Source organism: Macrobrachium nipponense, chromosome 3 (genome assembly GCF_015104395.2).
Source record: "Macrobrachium nipponense isolate FS-2020 chromosome 3, ASM1510439v2, whole genome shotgun sequence".
Taxonomy (NCBI): domain Eukaryota; kingdom Metazoa; phylum Arthropoda; class Malacostraca; order Decapoda; family Palaemonidae; genus Macrobrachium; species Macrobrachium nipponense.
The window spans coordinates 34,241,690-34,262,845 of record NC_087202.1 but is presented as its reverse complement, the minus strand read 5'-3'; the positions used below and the strand labels follow the sequence as shown (position 1 = coordinate 34,262,845).

Below are 21,156 nucleotides of genomic sequence, written 5' to 3'. Positions count from 1 at the left end.
GCAGGTGATTTATTTGTTGAATGTTGTGTTCTAGTAGCATATCTAATAGCTTTTCGAATTGCCTCTTAATTTCTGCACTACTATTACTCTCTTTTGTATATGTATAAATACAACCACAATCTCCTATTCGTTCTTTTCAAAATACGAAAGGAAAGTTAGTCTCCGTATAGGAGTATATTCCAGTCTGTGATTTCTACATATATCCTCCAATTTTCCTATTATTATATCAAACTTTAGTATTAGGGGGTCTATATGTTATGATGTTCACTAATTTTTCAGATTCAAATTCTACCACTATTAATTCACATTCTGAGTTACTATTTTGTTCATGCCACTTACCTGACAGATATATATATAGCTGTATTTTCTGACGTCCGACATAAATTTCAAAACTCGCGGCACACGCAGTGGGCGGCCAGGTGGTAGTACCCATTCCCGCCGCTGGGAGGCGGATATCAGGAACCATTCCCATTTTCTATTCATATTTTTTTCTGTCGCCGGTCAGTAAACATCTGTTTACAGACCTCTGCTCAGGATTTTTTGGAAATTGACTCGCTTTTAAGTATCTGATTGATTTTTTTGGTATTGAATTGGATTGTTGAATTGGCATGCGCGATAGTGGACCGTTTTTGATTTTGGATTGACTTTTCTCTATAAGATATGTCTGGATCAAGTGTTGTGAGTTTCAGAGTGTGTGTGAGGGCTGATTGTAAGGTGAGGCTACCGAAAGCATCGGTAGACCCCCACACAGTATGTATGAGTTGTAGGGGGCTTAATTGTTTGATTGATCATCGTGCATGAATGTGAGAAATTGACTGATGATGAATGGAGAGCATATGAGTCCTATCGCCTTAAATTGGAGCGCGATAGGATCAGGAGGTCTTCCTCAAGGAGTGGTTCTTCCAAAGGTAAGACTAACGTTTCTCCTGCTCTAACACCTGTAGTGTTTACAACCCCTAAACCTGTGTTGCCTTCGGGCTCTGATTCTGTGTCGGGAGGAGCGGATGCTCTCTCTATGATTTTGGAGTCCTCTTTCGCACTCTGGAGACCAAAGTGAAAAGCCTTAGAAACGGCTCGGTGCAAGTGTGTGATCGTGCCCCCAGTGTTGTGGAGGGGGCGTCAGATCGGCGCCCCATAATGCCTCTAGGCCTAGACCTCTATCAGACTCCCAAGACCCAGGGAGGAGGTATGTCGAAAGCCGCAAAGAGGGTTACGGGGGCTTCCCACCGATCTGGCGTCCCTTCGGCAGACCATTAGTAGGCAAAGACCCAGGCTGCCAAGGACCGTGCACGAGCACGCATCATGAAGGAGTGCTTCTCGTCCTCCGAAGCGTCCTCCCCCAGCGCAAGGGGTGGAGCGCTCGGAGAGACTCTCGTCCGTTAAAGAGGACGTTTCTTGCGGAGGACGCTTCACGTCCTCTTTCGCCGCTTTCGTCGGAAGACGCTTATGATGTCTTTCCGCCTCAGAAGAGAGGTAGGATCTCCTCCGATGAGGACGCTAGGTTGCGCGCACAGGCGCGTATACCTGGAGAAAACAGGTAGCTGTACCTGTGAGAAGGAAGGAGGCGTCCCCTCGCCCTCGTCTTCTCACAGGACCAGTCCTGCTTCCTCTGCTCATTCTTCTCCGACGAAGAACATTTCTTTTGTCCCTTCAGGACCAGCTATCCTCGCTTATGGCTCAGAGGACTCGCCCAGCAGCAGTCGAGCCTAAGCGGAGGAAGGACCTTAGACTGCCTGTCAAGAGGACTAAGCAGTCTCCGTCTCCTTCACCTACTGCGTCTCGTTCGCCGATCGCTTCTCCTTCAGCGATTCGCCGATCTCAGTTCGTCTTATAGAAGACGTTACGTCAGGACGCTTTTTTGAAGACGCTCTGTACGAGGACGCTCGGCAGGACGTTCGGGCAAGACGCTCGTCAGGACGCTTGTCAGGACGCTCGTCAGGACGCTTGCAGCCGACGCTAGCAGGACGTTCGTCAGGACGCTTGCAGGACGCTTAGGCAGGACGTATCGTCAGGACGCTCGCCAGGACGCTACACAGGACGCTCGGCCAGGACGCTCTCCAGGACGCTAGACAGGACGCTTGGCAGGAAGCTCGCCAGGACGTTCAGGCCTCCTTTCAAGACGTTTTTTTGGGGATTCTGAACAAGAAGTCTTACCCCCAGACGCTATTTTACGCGCTCAGGCACGTATGCCAGCGAAGAGATGTAAGGACGCTTCTCGGGCAGGTGAGACTGCCGCGGAAGGCGCTGAAGACGCTCGTCCTCCTCAGGACGCTCTACCATCAACGAGTAGTAAGCGTCATAAAGAAGACAGCCGTAATAAGGCTGCATCTTGTTGCAAGGATAGGGTCCTTTGATCTTGCTAAGACCCGCCAATAGGACGCCTTCTCCTGACAGACGTTCTCCTCTTCCGTTTAGAGAAGAAGGAGAACTAGTAGTTCGGCTGAATCGGGTGAAGAGGAACCTGCTACAGCCCCTTCTATCTCGGACTATAAAGTTCTAGTTAGACTCTGCGTTCTTCTTTTGAGGACAAATTTCAGCCCGCAGCTCCCAAGTCTCCTCCTTCACAGTTTTCTTCATCGAAAACTGGGAAAATCCCGGAGTTTGTAGAGATGAAAACTTCTCTATCAACGAAACGTGCTTTCAAGAAGCTCCAGGATTGGATGATAAGAAGGAGAGACCAAGGCAAGACGACCTTCGCCTTGCCTCCTACTAGACTTAGTGGGGAAAAGGGGGCATTTGGTATAGGACCAAAGACGAAGTGGGAGTTCGTATCCCTTCTTCGGCTCAAGGAGATTTCTCCAGCCTTGTAGACTTACAGAGGAGGTCGCTTCTTTACCCTCTGCCAAGGTAACTTGGACCGCGTCGGAGACTGACCATCATTTGAAAGGTCTGCTCAGGACGCTGGAAGTCTTCAACTTCCTTGACTGGTGTTTGGGAGTTTCTGGATTTGCAAGCGAGAAGCCCAGAATCTCTTAGTCTGGGGGAGCTGTCCAGCGTGTTAGCGTGTATGGACAAAGCCGTCAGGGATGGTTCGGAAGAGCTCGTATCTCACTTTGGAACAGCTTTGTTAAAAAAGAGAGCTTTGCTGTGCAACTTCACAGCTCGTTCGGTGACGCCAGCTCAGAAAGCGGATTTGTTGTTTTCGCCTCTTTCGAACCATCTCTTCCCCCAGACTTTGGTAAAGGACCTGACGAACAGCTTACAAGAGAAGGCTACTCAGGATCTTTTGGCCCAGTCTACAAGACGGTCGGCCGTACCTTCAACCTCTTCGGCTGCAGTTCGTCCGCCGAAGAAAGTAAAGCCCTTTCGTGGGCTCCCCCCTCGAGAGCAGCTCCTCGAGGGAGAGGGTTTTCACGAGGAAGAGCTTCTTTTAAGCCAAAGCCTTCCAAGTGAAAAGTATGTCCTTCAGACACCAGTCCGGGAGCCAGGACTGAAGTATTTTGCGGGAGCGTGGAGAGAGAGAGACACGGACTCTTGGTCCCTCAGGATCGTGGAGCAGGGGTACAAGATCCCCTCCCCTTTTTAGATCTTCCTCCTCTTTCTATGACTCCCAGAGACCTTTCTCCATCCTACCAAGGAGAAAAGAAGAAAGTCTTGTTCGATCTCCTTCAGCAGATGATCGAAAAAAGAGCGGTGGAACAAGTCGCGGACCTTGGGGTCCCCAGGTTTCTACAACAGAATCTTCCTAGTACCAAAGCAGTCGTCAGGTTGGCGTCCAGTTCTAGATGTAAGCAGGCTCAATCTTTTCGTGGAAAAGATCAAATTCACGATGGAGACGCCTCATTCTGTCTGGGAGCGTTGAGACCGGGCGACTGGATGGTATCCTTGGACTTGCAGGACGAGTACTTCCCACATCCCGATCCACCCTCTTTCAACAAGAAAGTATCTAAGATTTGTCTTGAACAACAAAGTATGGCAGTTCAGAGCGATGTGCTTCGGTACTGACCACGGCTCCGATGGTGTTCACAGTAGTGATGAAGAACGTAGCGAGGTGGCTACACTCTTCGGGAATAAGAGTTTCCCTATACCTCGACGACTGGCTGATCAGAGCGTCGTCGAGAGAGAAGTGTCTGAAGGACTTGCAGTTCACTTTAGCCTTAGCGAAGTCCCTGGGACTTCTGGTCAACCTCGAAAAGTCGCATCTGACCCCAACACAGTCCCATCGTGTATCTGGGGATTCAGATGGATTCAGTGGCTTTTCGAGCGTTTCCGTCCCAGGAACGTCAGCGGCTAGGGTTAGAAAAGATCTCAGCCTTTCTAAGGAGAGAGACTTGCTCGGCGAGGGAATGGATGAGTCGGCTGGGGACCATTTCCTCGCTGGAAAGGTTTGTTTCCTTGGGAAGACTGCACATCAGGCCTCTCCAATTCTTCTTTGGCAGACGAGTGGAAGGCCAAGACGATCTCAATGCAGTATTGAGAATATCGATTCCGATCAAGAACCACCTAAGATGGTGGTTGGACCCTCAGAAGCTTCAAGAGGGCGTGTCCTAAGTCTTTTGAGCCCCGACCTAGTGTTGTTTTCAGACGCTTCCATCACAGGATGGGAGAACACTAGGGGGGAAGGAAGTGTCAGGCTCCTGGAGAGGGGAACAGGTAGCCTGGCATATAAATGTCAAAGAAAAACTGGCAGCAGTATTTCTGTCCCTGCAGTTCTTCGAGAAGAGTTTGGAGAACAAGATTGTTCAGATAAACTCGGACAATACCACAGCACTCGCTTATTTAAAAAACCAGGGAGGAACACACTCCAGAACGTTGTACTCCCTAGCGAGAGAGATTCTGCTGTGGGCAAAAAGGAAAGAGGTAACGATCCTGACGAGATTCATTGCAGGTGTGCAAAACGTCAGGGCAGACCTTCTCAGTCGTCGAAACCAAGTCCTTCCGACGGAATGGACCTTGCACGAGGACGTTTGTCGAGACCTGTGGACGCTGTGGGGACGTCCACTGGTCGACCTTATTCGCAACGTCAAGGAACAAGAGACTTCCTCTTTACTGCTCCCCAGTCCTGGATCCAGAAGCAATCGCGGTAGACGCTTTGCTTTGGAATTGGACGGGCCTAGACCTATATGCCTTCCCACCATTCAAGATTCTGGGGGAAGTCATGAGGAAGTTTGCGGCCTCGGAAGGGACAAGGTTAACCCTGATCGCTCCGATGTGGCCAGCGAGAAAGAATGGTTCACAGAGGTCATGTCTTTCCTTGTAGACTTTCCAAGGACATTGCCCTGGAGGAAAGATCTACTCAAACAGCCTCACTTCGAAAGGTTTTCACCAAAACCTCTCCGCTCTGAGTCTGACTGCGTTCAGACTATCGAAAGTTGGCCAGAGCGAGAGGTTTTTTCGAAAGCAGCTGCGAGAGCAATCGCACATGCGAGACGTGCTTCCACAAGAGCTGTTTACCAGTCGAAGTGGGCTTCCTTCAGGGCATGGTGTAAAAAGGAGGGAGTTTCCTCTTCCTCGACCTCTGTGAACCAGATAGCTGATTTTCTGCTATTTCTCAGAAATGTGCAGAAATTAGCGGTCCCTACCATCAAGGGATATAAAAGCATGTTGTCAGCGGTTTTTAGGCACAGAGGCCTAGACCTGTCTGACAACAAGGATATTCATGACCTTTTGAAGTCTTTCGAGACCTCGAAGGTTCCTCAAATGAGACCCCCTTCATGGAATCTGGATGTAGTCCTGAAATTCCTTATGTTCGAACACTTTCGAACCGCTTCAGACAGCGTCTCTTCGGAACCTGACAAGGAAGGCTCTTTTCCTAACTTCTCTTGCGACGGCTAAGAGAGTTAGTGAAATTCAAGCGTTTAGCAAGTTAATGGGCTTCAAAGGGGACAATGCTGTCTGCTCGTTGAACCCATCTTTCTTGGCGAAGAATGAAAATCCTTCGAACCCTTGGCCGAAGACTTTCGAGATCAAGGGTATGTCAAGTCTGGTGGGCCAAGAACCAGAGAGAGTCCTTTGCCCGGTAAGGGCTCTCAAGTTCTACGTGCATAGAACTAAAGAGGTTAGAGGTCCCTCAGGGTAACCTCTGGTGCTCTGTGAAGAGGCCAGAGTTACCTTTATCGAAGAATGCTGTGGCTTTCTTTCTAAGGGAGGGACACCATTCGGGAGGCTCATTCATCTTTCCAGAAGACTGATTTGAGCCTCTTCCGAGTAAAAGCGCACGAAGTACGAGCCGTCGCTACCTCTCTTGCCTTCCAAAAGAACATGTCAATCAAGGACATCCTCGATTGTACCTTTTGGAGGAGCAACTCCGTCTTCGCCTCATTACCTAAGGGATGTGAGAACGATCTATGACGATTGTAATGCACTGGGGCCATACGTTTCTGCGGACACAGATTGGGGTCCGGAAAGTAGCTCTTTCCCTATTCCTTAGTTAGGTTAAGTTAGGTGTTGTGTTTTTAGGTTGTGGTGAGTCTTATGTGAAGATCTCCATCCGTTAGTTAGTTTTTAAGGGGTTTCTGTGTATAGTTGGTCAGGTGGTGGTCAGTTGCTTCGTTGCCCTCATTTGTATGGCCTCGATGATCTTGTCACGCTGAGGTCTCGCACCCGTTGACAGATCATCCAGAGCGCACCAGCACTACAGGTCTCCACCTGGCTGGCAACTCTGTAATTAAGCAAAAGCAGCCTTACGTGACAGTAATCACATAGTCTACTTTGCAAACAGGTAAGGAACCAAGATGTATATCATCTACTTAATTTTAGTTTCCCAAAAAATCCTATTCTGTCTTTTCCCACCATCCGAAGGTGTGATTCAGCTATATATATATCTGTCAGGTAAGTGGCATGAACAAAATGTTATTGTTATTATACAATTAAGTTTGTTCATACTTACCTGGCAGATATATATAATTAAAGTGCCCGCCCTCCTCCCCTCAGGAGACAGAGGCATTAATAAAAATATGAATAGAAAATGGGAATGGTTCCTGATATCCGCCTCCCAGCGGCGGGAATGGGTACTACCACCACCTGGCCGCCACTGCGTGTGCCGCGAGTTTTGAAATTTCTGTCGGACGTCAGAAAATACAGCTATATATATATCTGCCAGGTAAGTATGAACAAACTTAATTGTATAATAACAATAACATATTTCTCATATTTTTTTCCTTGATTTATATCTCTCCCATATGTCGTGGCTCCCCCTTGATTCCTATTTTTTCTATCTGATCTATAAGTTTGGAACCCCTTTATCTGATCATCATTACCAGTCTTGGGAATACCAGGTTTCACTTATATTCATCACATCTATTTTTTTCAGTTTGGGTTAGTTCTTCTAAGAACTTTATTTTTCTTTTTGAGTTACTTGTAACTGAACCCTGTACATTCATCACTATGATGGTTTGCGTGTTATCCCCATCATTTAATTTAATAAGGATTTTCCCATGTCTCTTTCCTGTTCTGGTATGTTGTTCTTTTCTTAATTTCCAGAAATTCTGACATTAAAGAATCTAAATGGAAAATCTTACTTTTCCAATATATTTGATCTTCCCTCTTCATATTTATTCTGTGTATGAATCTGCATTTATCTCCGTATCTGCACCATCCCTTGGCATTGTATATACAGTGCTTGTTCCTTGCACAGTATCTGGGTGCTGATGCTTGAATTCTCGATGCTGATATTTCATAATACTGTGATGGCTTGTTTTTTTCCTTCACCTCATATTCTTTGTTCCTTTCTTTATTTGCTTCATTTTTATTTTTATTTTTATTATTTATTTGATTTTGATTCATGGCTACATGGTGCATATATCTACATTTTTTGTTGAACTTAACATCCTTTTCCTTCTTTTAAGTTTTTGCATATTCTTGGATGTAGATCGCTGCATTCATTTCATAGCTGTCTAGGTATGCACACTTGTCATAAATCTCATAATTGTGACATACCTTGGGATGCTTGTAGTGACATCTTTCACTGAATCTGCAATGCCCTCTTTTCAAAAGAGTGCAGATTGTGTCTTTCTTTTCTTTTTTTTTTCTTGCTCTTTCCCATCGGTTTGAAGATCTGGGTACAGCCTCTTTGGGATTTTATTTTGTATTGTGATGTTGTAATTTATTTCATCATATGTATGCTACTGAATTGCCTCATGTAGTATCTATGAGTATCTCTGCATCCATACTCTGTGCTGTTCTTTGCTTTCATTATTTTTTTTCTGTTACCTCAGTTTTATTTTCTTCTTTTCCATTTTCCTCTTCTTCTTCTTCCTCATCATCTTCATCCTCTACTATTTGCACATTAAGTCTTGATTAAATAACATTATCTATCCATGATAGACATGTTGAGTAGGTACGTGGCATGCAAAGCATTTCCTGATCAGGTTTTGTTGATTTACAATGCTATACCACACCTTACAAAAATTTCATGCTTTCAGCATTCGTTTTCCTATTGCATCAATCAGTATATTCACTATATTCACCTTATTCATTTTCTTTGTTGGAATGTGTTGGTTGATGTAAATTTTCTTTATAAGTCTTGATCACTTGAATTTTATTTGGTACTCCTTCAGTTATTTTCAAAATATTTTCTGTAGACTTGTTCCAGTTTGAGGGATCATATCCTTCCAATATGTCTATGAATATTTTTGGTTCCAGTTTGAGGGATCATATCCTTTCAATATGTCTATGAATATTTTTGGTTCCAGTTTGAGGGATCATATCCTTTCAATATGTCTATGAATATTTTTGCATCTTTTTGGTTAAGGTTGTTATTGATCTCATAGATAAGGAATGCCAGTTCCCTTCCTGCTAAATCATTATATTGCATGTCTGCAAGGCAAGATTCCTCCATTGCTTTCCGCAGCTGCTGCCACTCACTGCCATCCTTTTCGAATTTTTAATAATTGAAAAACTAACTTAGTTGACGCTTAACCCTACTATACAGACACTAATCTAATCTCCGACAGTTCGCCAACACTTCTAGCTATAATTAGTCTTCTAGTTGTATGCATGATATTGGTTGATTATTCAGACCATGCACAGGTACATCTCACCAAACAAAATGGCACTGAGAGAGAGAGAATTCCCAGAATTATCCCACAGTGCATTTAATAGAAAAGGAGCTTCCAAGAAGATATTTTAGCATAATACATTGAACATTACATGCAATAAAGAAACACAGGGTCTGGCCAGAACCTTCTGACCTACACCAATCAGCAACCTCATTACCACGTACAGTGGTACCTCGAGATACGAAATTAATCCGTTCCGAGGCGGCCTTCGTATCATGAGTTTTTCGTATCTTGGACCACATTTTACATGTAAAATGGCTAATCCGTTCCAAGCCCTCCAAAAACACCCCAGTAAATTATATTTCCAGGCCTAAAACACATGTTCTAGGGTTACAACGCCGATCCGACGGAAGAAATATGACTCCAAAAAGGCAAAATACTGTACATACTTAGTAATATTCAACTGCATGTAATGTTCAACCCCATTTTTACTGCATATATTAGGACTTTAGCATATGTCCCTTAGCAATAAGCCTAGCCTATGTTAGCAGTTGCTACTGTAGCCTAGTCTATGATTCTGACATCTAAACCTAAGAGCTAAAAGCTTAGAATATGCCAATAAAATGTATAAATAATCAGTATGTACTCATTTCAAATAATTATTAATTAATCATTAACTATAATACACAAACAAACAAAAAACAAACCTTCCAATCAATTGTTTACATTCAGCTCTTACCCGTCTTACGAGTATCGAACGAGCGCCAAGCAATCATTTTTCCTAATACATAGTAAGCCATAAATTGTCATTAGTATCTCTCTTCAACTAATGAAACTACCAAAAAGTATAATAACCATTCATTTCTATTCTTTATTCTATCTTTACCTAATGGAGATACCGAGTTACTGACAGCTATAATGAAACATACGTATACGTAACGTAATAATAAAACAGAAGAAGAATTCTAAAAAATACGTATGTTGGCAGTCTGATTTATTTTATATTTTATGATATCTAATTCACAATTTTTTTATTAAATGTATTGCATGTACTCATTTCAAATAATTATTAAGTAACCATTAACTATAATAAACAAACAAAAAGAAGCTTCCAAACGTCTGTTTACATCCAGCACTTACGAGTATCGAACGATCGACAAGCAATCACTTTACACCGTAAGCCATAAATTTTCATTATCTCTCTTCAACTACTGAAACTACCAAACAGTATAATAACCATTCATTTCTATTCTTTATTCTATCTTTACCTAATGTTTTTTTTTTTTATTAAATGTATTGCATGAATAAGTTTTTCAATTTACAGCATCCTTTTACCAATAGAATACTTAAAGCACAAGGGGTAGATGCTGACCAATAGGAGAGCAGGACCTTATGGGGTGACTAGCATCAGGAACCAATGGGAGAGCGGGAGGATGGTGGCGAGTTTACTCATTTGGCGGCGCGGGAGTTTTAAAATTGTTCTCGGTGGTCCGGGCGAATCTCGGGACTTTACAGCAACAACCTTTCGTATCTTGAAAACTTTTCGCATGTAGAGCAGTAAAATTTTTCGCATTGGCTTTCGTATCTCGAGTTTTTCGTAAGTAGAGCCTTTCGTATCTCGAGGTACTACTGTAACTTGTATGGATTCTAATTCGGTAAAGAAAAAAAAGTCAGGAGGAATGTAGTTACAAAATATTATGGGTAATAAAGTGGCTAAGGAAAGATGGCATAGATGTGACAAGGCCAAACTATGTTAAAGATGAAAATGAAGATTAAGATTTGAAATAAGAGATGCCTTATTTGCAGGCATATAAGAAATTTTTCTTATATTGGGTATAAGCGGGTGTTTTGAGTGACAAGTAATAAATCCCATCCATAAAAATAACACACACTACTTTGGTCTCATAATGGTCTAAACAATTTTAAAAGCCATCATTCATTGGAAAATATTACTCTGAAATTAAATTTTTTTATTTCCTTGTAAATCAGTAATATAAAAATATGAAATAGTACCTAAACAGTGAATTAATATAAAATCAATTATACAGCACTAAGTTCCATCACAGGAGAATATTGTATGGTTAGTTTTTGTTATTAGTAATTTTCATCAACTTTAGTTCCGTTATTCATAATTACCACTCAGTTCGTATTTTGCAGTTGGTAGTAACCAGTCTCTTGTAAAGGTAATGATGCCATGTAGATGTTATTTAAGGGTGTTTGCAGCACCCCTTAAATCCCATAGTTGCAACTACTTTGAAGCCCTTTAGTGTACTTTCATTTCACATTTCTTCTCTTCAGTCTTGCTGTCCAGTGCCTCTTTAACTTACTTCGTATTGCACAGTGAAGTTTTCTTGCAGTTTCACTTTTAGATCCATGCTTAAATTATTTCTGTTCCCTCTGTAATCTTGTTGCCCAACCTCTCCAACTATTACTTCTTAGTGCAGCAGAGGGCTTTCCTCCCAGTTCTCTTTTAGATCCTTGTACTTTTTATCTCCTCTGTTTTTCGGATTTTCATATTCTCTCTAGCATGGATTTTCATATTTTCTCCAGTCACCCTAACTCCCTCTTATCACTGACTTCATTGCTGAATGGCCAAATGTGCCACAGTTGTCTTTACTTTGCACAATTGTATAATTATACATATTTTAAATTTACATAAAAAGCAACTAACTTCACAATTTGTGAAATGTCATTGGTATGCATCAGTCAATATGACCAGACTGAACATAATTTTGTTAACTTATGTTGAATGTTTGTTTCCTGCAGTTGGTTCAGTTCAGTTGTAAAATATAGAAACCTAATTTATTTTCCATAGTGTAATGGTAATGTGGAATGTTTGTTTCCTGCATTTGGGTCAGTTCAGTTGTAAAATATAGAAACCTAATTGTTTTCCATAGTGTAATGGTAAGCAATTTTTTTTTTTTGCACACCGTAAAATATATTTGATATACTTTTGATAGAATATTTTTATGAGCTCTTATGATTTGCTCCCCATATTTCACTAAGAATTCAAATTGATTCATAATTTAAAGAGCTGTAATTTAATTTAGTAAAAAAAATGTAAACATCTCCAATAAAGACAGAACCTTTAGGCCAACTCCAGGAGAGCTAAGTAAATTAGCTCAATGCTCAGGTTAAACTACTTGATGATGATGATAATAATAATAATAATAATAATAATAATGTAATACTAAATGATAATTTATAATATAATAATAATAATGATGATAAGATTTTTCATCATATAAGAAATTCGAATTGTTTTGGCAAGTAGAATCTGTCATGCATTGTGCTCAAGAGCAGTTTTCAGTTAAAAGCACATGACAGAATCCACCTTAGATGAAGAAATGCTGTGAATATCTCTTAAGGGCCATGGATTGATGCTGTCAACAAATCGTGGCTCTGTGGCCTGCCTTCTGGAAAAGTCTTCAGCTATATTGACTTGGATATTTATATGTATATACCTCAATTATATCTATTAATTTGCTGCATGCATGTCCGATTTAATTTAGTTTAATTTAAAAAAAAAAGTTGACAAGGGAAAACCTGTTTTTTGTAGATGCTGGAAGTCCCTAAAGGAGTTAGTCTTATGCTTTCCCCTATGCTCCATAAGCCAGACAAATGTGACATCAAAGAATTCTCTTAGTTGGTCTTGGCCAGAATATTGCCTTTTGTTTTATGCAGTGATAGAGGACTAAAGGGCTCAAGGCAGGAGGCCTCCTTCCCCTGCCTACAGCATTTGCTACATTTTTTCCACCCACCCTTCTCACACATGAAATGACAGTGCACAGTTTTGATATAATCCCCACCACTTGCCAAGTGAAAGAAAAAAACTTGCATTTTTTTTTTTTTTTTTTTTTTTTCCTTTTCATCAGGGAAGGCAGTTGGGTTCGAGGATCACAATGGCTACCATAAATAGGTTCTTCTCAAAGAAGTATACAAAAGAAATTGACAAGTGACAAAATGGCCTAGTTTTTGATTAAGAAATCCCATTGACTATAGGTATACTTAACTTTCTCAAGATTTTGTCAGTACAGCACTGCAAATGCAAAATTATTCTGGAGCACATGTAGGGGTAAGTGAGTGTGTGAGCAGACCAAAAAGTAAGTGGAAATCTTGGCCAGCATCCATACTGTTGTCACATCTGTTTGAGAATGGTAAATGTAAGGACTAATAAAGACTGTAGGCAAGTGAAAGACGCCTCCTGCCTTGAGGCCTTTTATACTCTATCACTGTCAAATCAAAGGCACTTTTCTGGGCAAGACCAGCTATGAGAAAATTCTTTGATATTGGTTGGTCTGTCTAATGGAGATCTGGGGGCACCATGAGAGTAACTTCTTGTTGGGTGAACAGCAGCTAAACTGCCAAACAATGTCAGTTTAACTTTTTCCAGATTTCTCCTCTGTCTCCTTATATGTAGTCTGTTACATACTTAATGGAGTACTATAAACCGTTAAAATATTGTTACAGACCCATGGGAATTCCTTGTAAAAGATCGAGAGTCTGAAGTAAAGTTTGGGTTCCGATTGGAGCAATCGCTGCGTTCTGCTTCAAAGTACCAACTTTTTGAAGGACTTGAAATACATGCTACTAAATCTGTTAAGCCCCCTCCAGAACAAATGAAAGGTAAGAATGTAGTGTTAAAACACTTAATTTGTAAGAATGTTTATTTATTTAAGGAATTATTCTTGTATTTAGTTAATCTTGGACAGTTACTGGTTTCCTTAGAGTAATATGATGTTCTTGAATTTTTATCTTTTGGAGAGTTGGAAGAGTTAAAGCTAGTTACAGTAATCTAAAAAGTGATATGAAAAAAAATTGTACATGGTCCCAAACTTTTCATGGATTTTTGTGGAACACATTATTCACTTTTCCACGGGGAACTTTCACTAATATGTGGATTTTTTCTATTGACCATATCTCTAAAATTATTACTTGTTTTGAGCATCGCTATATATTCACTAATTACTGTATTTTTTTGTATTGTGTATGTGACAAAATACTGATTTTTATGATAAAAGGGATTTTGACGTAGGAAAAATCTATTTCTGGGCAAGGAAGCCGTGTCACTCCGTGAAATACGTTCCTTTAGCGCTATTTCTAAGGTAAAATATTGCTATAATACCAGAGAACTGCTAAATTGGACATGTCAGAATATTCTGACTCGTTCACCTTTATTAAAAGGTGTCTGTATGGATCTGGGGCGAGTGAAATACACTACCATAGCAGCCTCTCCAATTAGCCTTTTCCACATCAAAAACCCTTTAGAAAAGGGAGCCGAGCTTCGGCTCACTTCCTGCTACCGCGTAGATAGCGTCAGTGACAACATTCCTTTAGATAGCCTTTCGTGAGCTGCACGCTTTTTTTTTTTTTTTGCACATGTTTATTGAGTAAAACAATTGTGCGAGTCTGTTCGCAATTTTCCTTTACATCATTGTAATACGAACTTTTGTTATTTATCTTTTATTGGCGTGAAACCAACAGTAAAATGTGTTCTTTCAAGCATAGTAGTTTTGATTAAAATGATTTTATCTCAATTTCATCTATGGTTGTGTTTGATGGCATACGCTTATTGGAGTTTTATCCTTGTTGCCGATGCAGCTTGAACAGTTTTCTCAGCTTCAGCTTCAACTAGGTATATTTCCCTATTGATCTTTGATCTATAGTGAATAAAGTTATTACATTAAGATATCTCAGTCCTATTCTACATAACATCATTTATAATAACCATGGTAATTGTGTACTATAGTACGATGGTTGAATACAAGCCAAACGGATGTTGTTGTTATCCAGTTCGGTTGTACTTAGAAAAAAAAAGTTGTTTCTTGTTCGGTTGCTCATGGCTGTACATGTTTACGCAATGAGTGTAACATTAAAACCATACTTTCATCATTCTCTTTTGCTGTTTTTAAACTTATTTAACTAGAAGATGGGATAAAATTAGATCATTCTAATTTGGTCTCTCGTAAAATCGGATTATTGTAAGACGAATTATTGTAACTTGAACACTATAACTACCTGTACACTGTATAAAACCTTATTATATCTTTACATACTCTTGACACCCAAAGGATTAAAGGAAGGCTTTTTTCACTTTACAGTATTTATAATACTTAGAAAAAAGTTGTCTCTCGTTCGGATGCTCATGGCTGTATGTATATTTTTACGCAATGAGTATAACATTAAAACCATACTTTCATCATTCTCTTTTGCTGTTTTTGAACTTATTTAACTAGAAGATGGGATAAAGTTAGGCTAATTTGGTCTCTTATAAAATTGGATTATTGTGACTTGAACATTACCAAACCTTATTATATCTTTACATACTCTGGACACCAAAGGATCACTTTACAGTATTTATAATACTATAATGTACTTCACAGTAAATTCTATAGCACTATACTGCATAAATATAATTTTACTTATTGTGCCATTGCGAGATTACGGCGTCGTTTGACTGGTCTAGGGTGCCGTTAACTGGTCTAGTACTCCAAAAGAAGGTGTGTGGCGACTGTAGACTTTAAAATCACTAAGCGTTAGCGGCCAGGAATGGAACCCCTGCTGCTAACCGAGGGCCACCTGTACTATAGTTCCTCAAAACTTACCCTATATTTTTCCTCTAACTATCAAAACCGTAACATAATTAAAGAATCCTATTCTGCAATTTAAATCTACAATCCTCCGTCTTACTATCAAAAGAACCCCTTCCAATACTAAAGGTTTCCCCAACTATGGCTTTTTATTGTTCCATCAACTGCTACAGCCATAAGGTAGGCTCACAACAACAACAACAACAACACAGGCTTTCTATCTCGGTTCCCGTCAGTAATGGAGGAACAGGAAGAAGGTTGGCACTTATCAAGTGTTTTGTTTCTGCATTCTAGCAGGTTTTAGTTCTCTATGTTCTTATCCTTTCCTCTGTTTGCAACAGCTCTTCTACAGTAATTGGCCTCTCTTATATTCTCTTATATTCCTAACTTGTCAAGTCGCTTACATCTTGGTTTGAAGGGAGCAAACACTAACACACCAATTGCCAAAAAAACAAAACTAACCTTAATTAAGATCCAACTTTCTCATCAGGAAAAAAACTTGAATGCACTCAAACAACACCAATATGCACAACTACTAAAAACATACCACTACAGTTTCAAAAACACAAACCTCTCCTTACAAACCCAGCTCAGTCTACCATAGCGTAAAATCTTATTGTTCATAAGTGGAACAAACCCTCTGTCTTAATAATAGGATAATCTTCTATCACCAGCTGGAAACCGGTTAACCCTCTTACGCTGGAGCGGTAAATAAAAAATTGTCTCCTGTGTGCCGGAGGGGTTTCGGAGTGAGCGCGGAAGTGGAAAAAATATATTTTTTTTTAAATCACAGCGCGCTTAGTTTTCAAGATTAAGAGTTCATTTTTGGCTCCTTTTTTTGGCATTGCCTGAAGTTTAGTATGCAACCATCAGAAATGAAAAAAATTATCATTATCATATATAAATAATCCGATATATGATAGCGCAAAAACGAAATTTCATATATAATTGTATTCAAATCGTGCTGTGCGCAAAACGGTTAAAGGTAACAAGTTACTTTTTTTCTGTTGTAATGTACACTAAATTGCGATCATTTTGGTATATAACACATTGTAAAACGATAAAAGCAACACAGAGAAAATATTATCACAAAATAATGCATGAATTCGTAACTCGCGGACGTAAACAAATATTTTTTTCAAAAATTCACCATAAATCTAAATATTGTCCTAGAGACTTCCAATTTCTTTCAAAATGAAGACAAATGATTGAATATTACTATACTGTAAGAGTATTAGCTTACAATTGCAGTTTTCGACCATATCTGACGAGTTAAAGTTGACCGAATGTCGAATTTTTTATATATATATATATTATTTATATGCAATTATTTCGGAAATAAGAAAAGCTACAACCTTCAAATATTTTTCGTTTTATTTTACATGAAATTGCGCACATTTTCATATATAAAACTCTATGAAATGCCTAATATGAAACGGAGCAAATATTCCGAGAATGGGACGTACGTATTTTGGAGATTTGTGGCGGAGAATCCGCACGCGTAGGGAAGGAAATTTTTTTTTTTTTAATTCACCATAAATCTAAATATTTTGCTAGAGACTTTGAATTTGTTTCAAGATGAAGATAAATGACTGAATATTACTAGACTGTAAGAGTTTTAGCTTACAATTGCGTTTTTCGACCATTTCGGTAGAGTCAAAGTTGACCGAACGTGGTTTTTTTCTATTTATCGTGATTTATATGCAAATATTTAAAAAATGAGAAAAGCTACAACCTTCAATTATATTTTGTTGTATTCTACATGAAATTGCGCACATTTTCATATATAAAACTTTATGTAACGGCTAATTTAAAATGGTGCAAACATTACCACAATTGCACGTATGATTTTTTCGGAAGAGTTACCACGCGGACGTAAAGAAAATGTTATTTTTTTCATAAATTCACCATAAATCAAAATATTGTGCTAGAGACTTCCAATTTGTTGCAAAATGAAGGTAAATGCTTGAATATTACTAGAATATAAGCGTTTTAGCTTACAATTGCGTTTTTCGACCATTTGGTAGAGGTCATAAAGTTGACCGAAGGTTGAAAATTTTGGCAAATTAATCGTTATTTTATATGAACATATCTCAAAACGTGATTAAACGCGTACAACCATGGGTTGTTTTTATTTTTAGTTGTAGTTGTGCATGGAAATTGCGCTACAATTTTCCAGATATAAAACTTTATATAACGGCTAATTTTAAAATGGTGCAAACATTACCACAATCGCATGTATGATTTTTTTCGGAAGAGTTACCGAGCGGACTTAGGAAAAAACGTTTTTTCATAAATTCACCATAAATCGAATATTGTGCTAGAGACTTCCAATTAGTTGCAAAATTAAGGTAAATGATTGAATATTACTAGAATATAAGTGTTTTAGCTTACAATTGCGTTTTCGACCATTTCGGTAGAGTCAAGTGACCGAAGGTTGAAGTTTTGGCAATTATCGTTATTTATATGAAAATATCTCAAAAACTAGATAAAAGCTACAATCATGAGTATTTTATTGTTGTATTCTACATAAAAATGCGCACATTTTCATATATAATACTTCATGTAACGGCTAATTTACAATGGTACAAAAATTATGTCAAAGTGACGAAATAATTTCCAAGATGTGTCACAGATACTTTTTAGTGCGGCAAGAAAGAAATTCGCGCTTGCGCGCCTGTGTAACGATTGTAAACAAAACAACACCTTGATCCGTGAATTCCCAGCATCCCCCAAGGCGCGTGATTCAAAAGTTTTAGGCTGGTAGGCCTTTAAGTATTTTTCCGCAAATTTAAAAAAAAAACTTTTGTAAGTCGATGTAAAATACGTCCAGTCGGCGTAAGGGTTAAAAACAATCAAAGATTATAATACAAGAAATCTGTGGCATCAGGCGACTCATGCGTATACGAGGTGGAGAGTGGTCACTGACCAAGCTTGGAACTTTGTGATGCATCAGTCTTTCTTCAACCGCCTTGAAGAGTAATGCTCGCTTTTGCTCTCATCCTTCCTAAGCTGGTTTCTTTACTTAGCCCTTGATTTAATTGTGCTTGTTGCATTTTTGAGTGTGTGTTCTTGCTTGTGTGTTATCATGGATTCCGCCAAGAAGTCTAGGCCCCATCAACACTTGTGTCCTGGCCTTCCAGGATTCCCATGTTCAAGGTTTTTGGATTCTTCCTTGACTGACCCCTATACCACTTGTAGTAGGTGCTATGCCAATTTTTGGAATATCACTAACCCTTGCCCAGAATGTCATTCCTGGTCTGTGTCGCAGTAGAAGAGTCTCTACAAGAAGAGGGACCACCATAGGATGTCCACTTGTCCTTCTTGGAAAAGATTCACATCTCCCTGAGTGGACAATTCTGCTTCCCCTTCTTCCAGAATTTTCCCCTCTGCTACTTGTCATGCTGACGTCCTGTCTCCATTCTTTTTTTTTTTTCCAATGATTTGTCTTTGGAAGTATCAGGAGTTGCGCAGGGTAGTTTTTGTATGTATAATGTTGCCTCCTCTCTCGAGAGAAGTAATCTCCCTCCCGGGAGAGAAGAGGCAGCACCGTCTTGTTATTTTGTTTCAGATACGGATTTGCACAAGATGGTGGCTGTATGGGCTTCCCTAGACTGCGAGGTGCCCCCTCCGTGGAAGGCCTGTTGTCGCATGTCTTGTCTGCTCGCCTTCCCCATTGGCTCTCGTGTGCTGCCACCTCGTGGGACTCCATCGGTAACTCTGACACACCCTGGGTTGCCCTTTATCTCACAGTCAGTGAGGCCATCGACCCGGGTTGCCAGTCTAAATGCCGTGACGTCACTTCCAGCTTCATCCATGACATCATCCCAGTCAGTTGTCAATCCATCATAGGCATTCTTCCAAGCTATAGTTGATAGGTTGGACTCTGTTTTTTGCAAGAGGTATCCTGGAGTTTCTAGCAAGAAGTGCCATAGGACAAGAGCTCCTTCCCATTCTCTATTACCCTCTCCTCCTCCCTCTTCCCCTCTATCTCAAGCCAGATGTTGGAGGATTCCTCTTCACTTACATGGACGTATCCCCGTTCATGATAATCTACCCTCTGCTCAGAGTCTTCACACTAGTTCTTCGTCTCCTCAGCCTGTTAGAGTTCTTTGCAAGGATGACACGGCTCCGATTAAGAAGTCAAAGGTGCTCCCCTCTCAGGTTGCTGATCCAGGGCCTTCTATTTGTACTCCTCTTCCAGAGCTTACAGCTTTTTCACCTGTTCATCCCCACGGACATGTTCTTAGTGACAGACGTGAGGTTGTTGTCGGTTGTGGATATGAGATGGTTATCGGCCGTGTCTCTCAGTGTAGTTGTGCTTCTACACCCTTCATGATGGAAAGGACTGCCTTTTTCTTGTGACCAGGAAGCCTAGGCATTCTTCTCATTCTTGATGGAGTTCCTACATTCGTTGTTTGCCTTCCAGAGTCTAGGGTCATGATTCCTCTGGGTGTAGAGTGAGATCTCCTTTTCCAGGACGTCCTCTCGTGCGTTGGTTGACATCTTACGACCAAGTTCATACTTGTTTCTTCGCGTGACCATGTACATGCTTTGTTGCACAGCTATTTACATGATTCTTCACATGACCATGTACATGACTCATCTCACGACCATGTACGCGAGTCCTCGCCCGCAAAATCTTCCGTCATTCGCAGGCGTAGTCCTTCTGGTGGAGGGGGTAGGGGTCTTCAGTGGCCACAGTAAAGGAGGAGGATCTTTCTCAGCCATCTTCTTCACGTTGTCAATCTCCAATGCTGGATCCAGAGGGGGGTTAGAGCCAAGAGTTTCTGTCCTCTTTCTTGGAGGTTATGGATCTCATTCATGAGTTGAATAATCTTTTGGGGAGGACGCAGACTCCATCTTTTATGACCCGTACAGGCAGAGAGGCCTTGCTCAGTATACGTATAAACAGCCATCAAACTAGATTTAAAACTTTTTTCCCATATTTGTAACAAATATATTGCATAGATACATACACTGAAAAAATGCAACTCCTTTTTCTCTCTAGTAAATAACTCAGTTACTCAGTAGGCAGGTAGCTTACCTGTTTACCAATAGCCTACTATGATTTTATGACCATTAATGTGTTTTTATACTGTAACTTCCTTATCAGTTGCTACCATATTGTATTACCATTCATGTGATAGAATTGTATTTAAGGTAAAGATAATGGTAATGAAACTTATTTTGCTTACAGAATACATTTATACTACATTATTATGTTCATATATTATCATTGTAATATGTATAAAGAACTGATTGCCCCACCATATGTAATGTTTACATTCTCAGAATCAGCTGATTGAGCATACTACCGAAATAATTAAGGAACTAATTTAGTGGCTAAAAGAAATTAAAATATGAATTGAATTGTTATTTTTATATTTTTGTACAATCATACAAAAGTAGGTATGCATAAAACTTCTCTCATCTCAGAGAGAGAGAGAGAGAGAGAGAGAGAGAGAGAGAGAGAGAGAGAGAGAGAGAGAGAGAGAGAGAGAGAGAGAGAGAGAGAATGTTATTACTTAATATTAATATTTGAATATTATAGCAAAGTCCACCAAGCTTTGCAGCTAAGCCCCACTCACTGCACACTAGTAATTCGCTAGCTCTCAAAGGGGGAT

The 21,156-nt window shown here is 40.2% G+C and overlaps 1 protein-coding gene across 1 annotated transcript in view; it reads left to right on the top strand.

Annotated features, from left to right (window-relative positions):
* The window catches only part of LOC135221698 (uncharacterized), a gene marked incomplete at its 5' end in the record, with an annotated part of 209,763 nt that overhangs the window by 179,755 nt on the left and 8,852 nt on the right, over positions 1–21,156 (top strand). Inside the window, 1 exon segment of the mRNA XM_064259438.1 lies at positions 13,410–13,565. Within this exon segment, the coding sequence (XP_064115508.1) occupies positions 13,410–13,565 (156 nt within the window).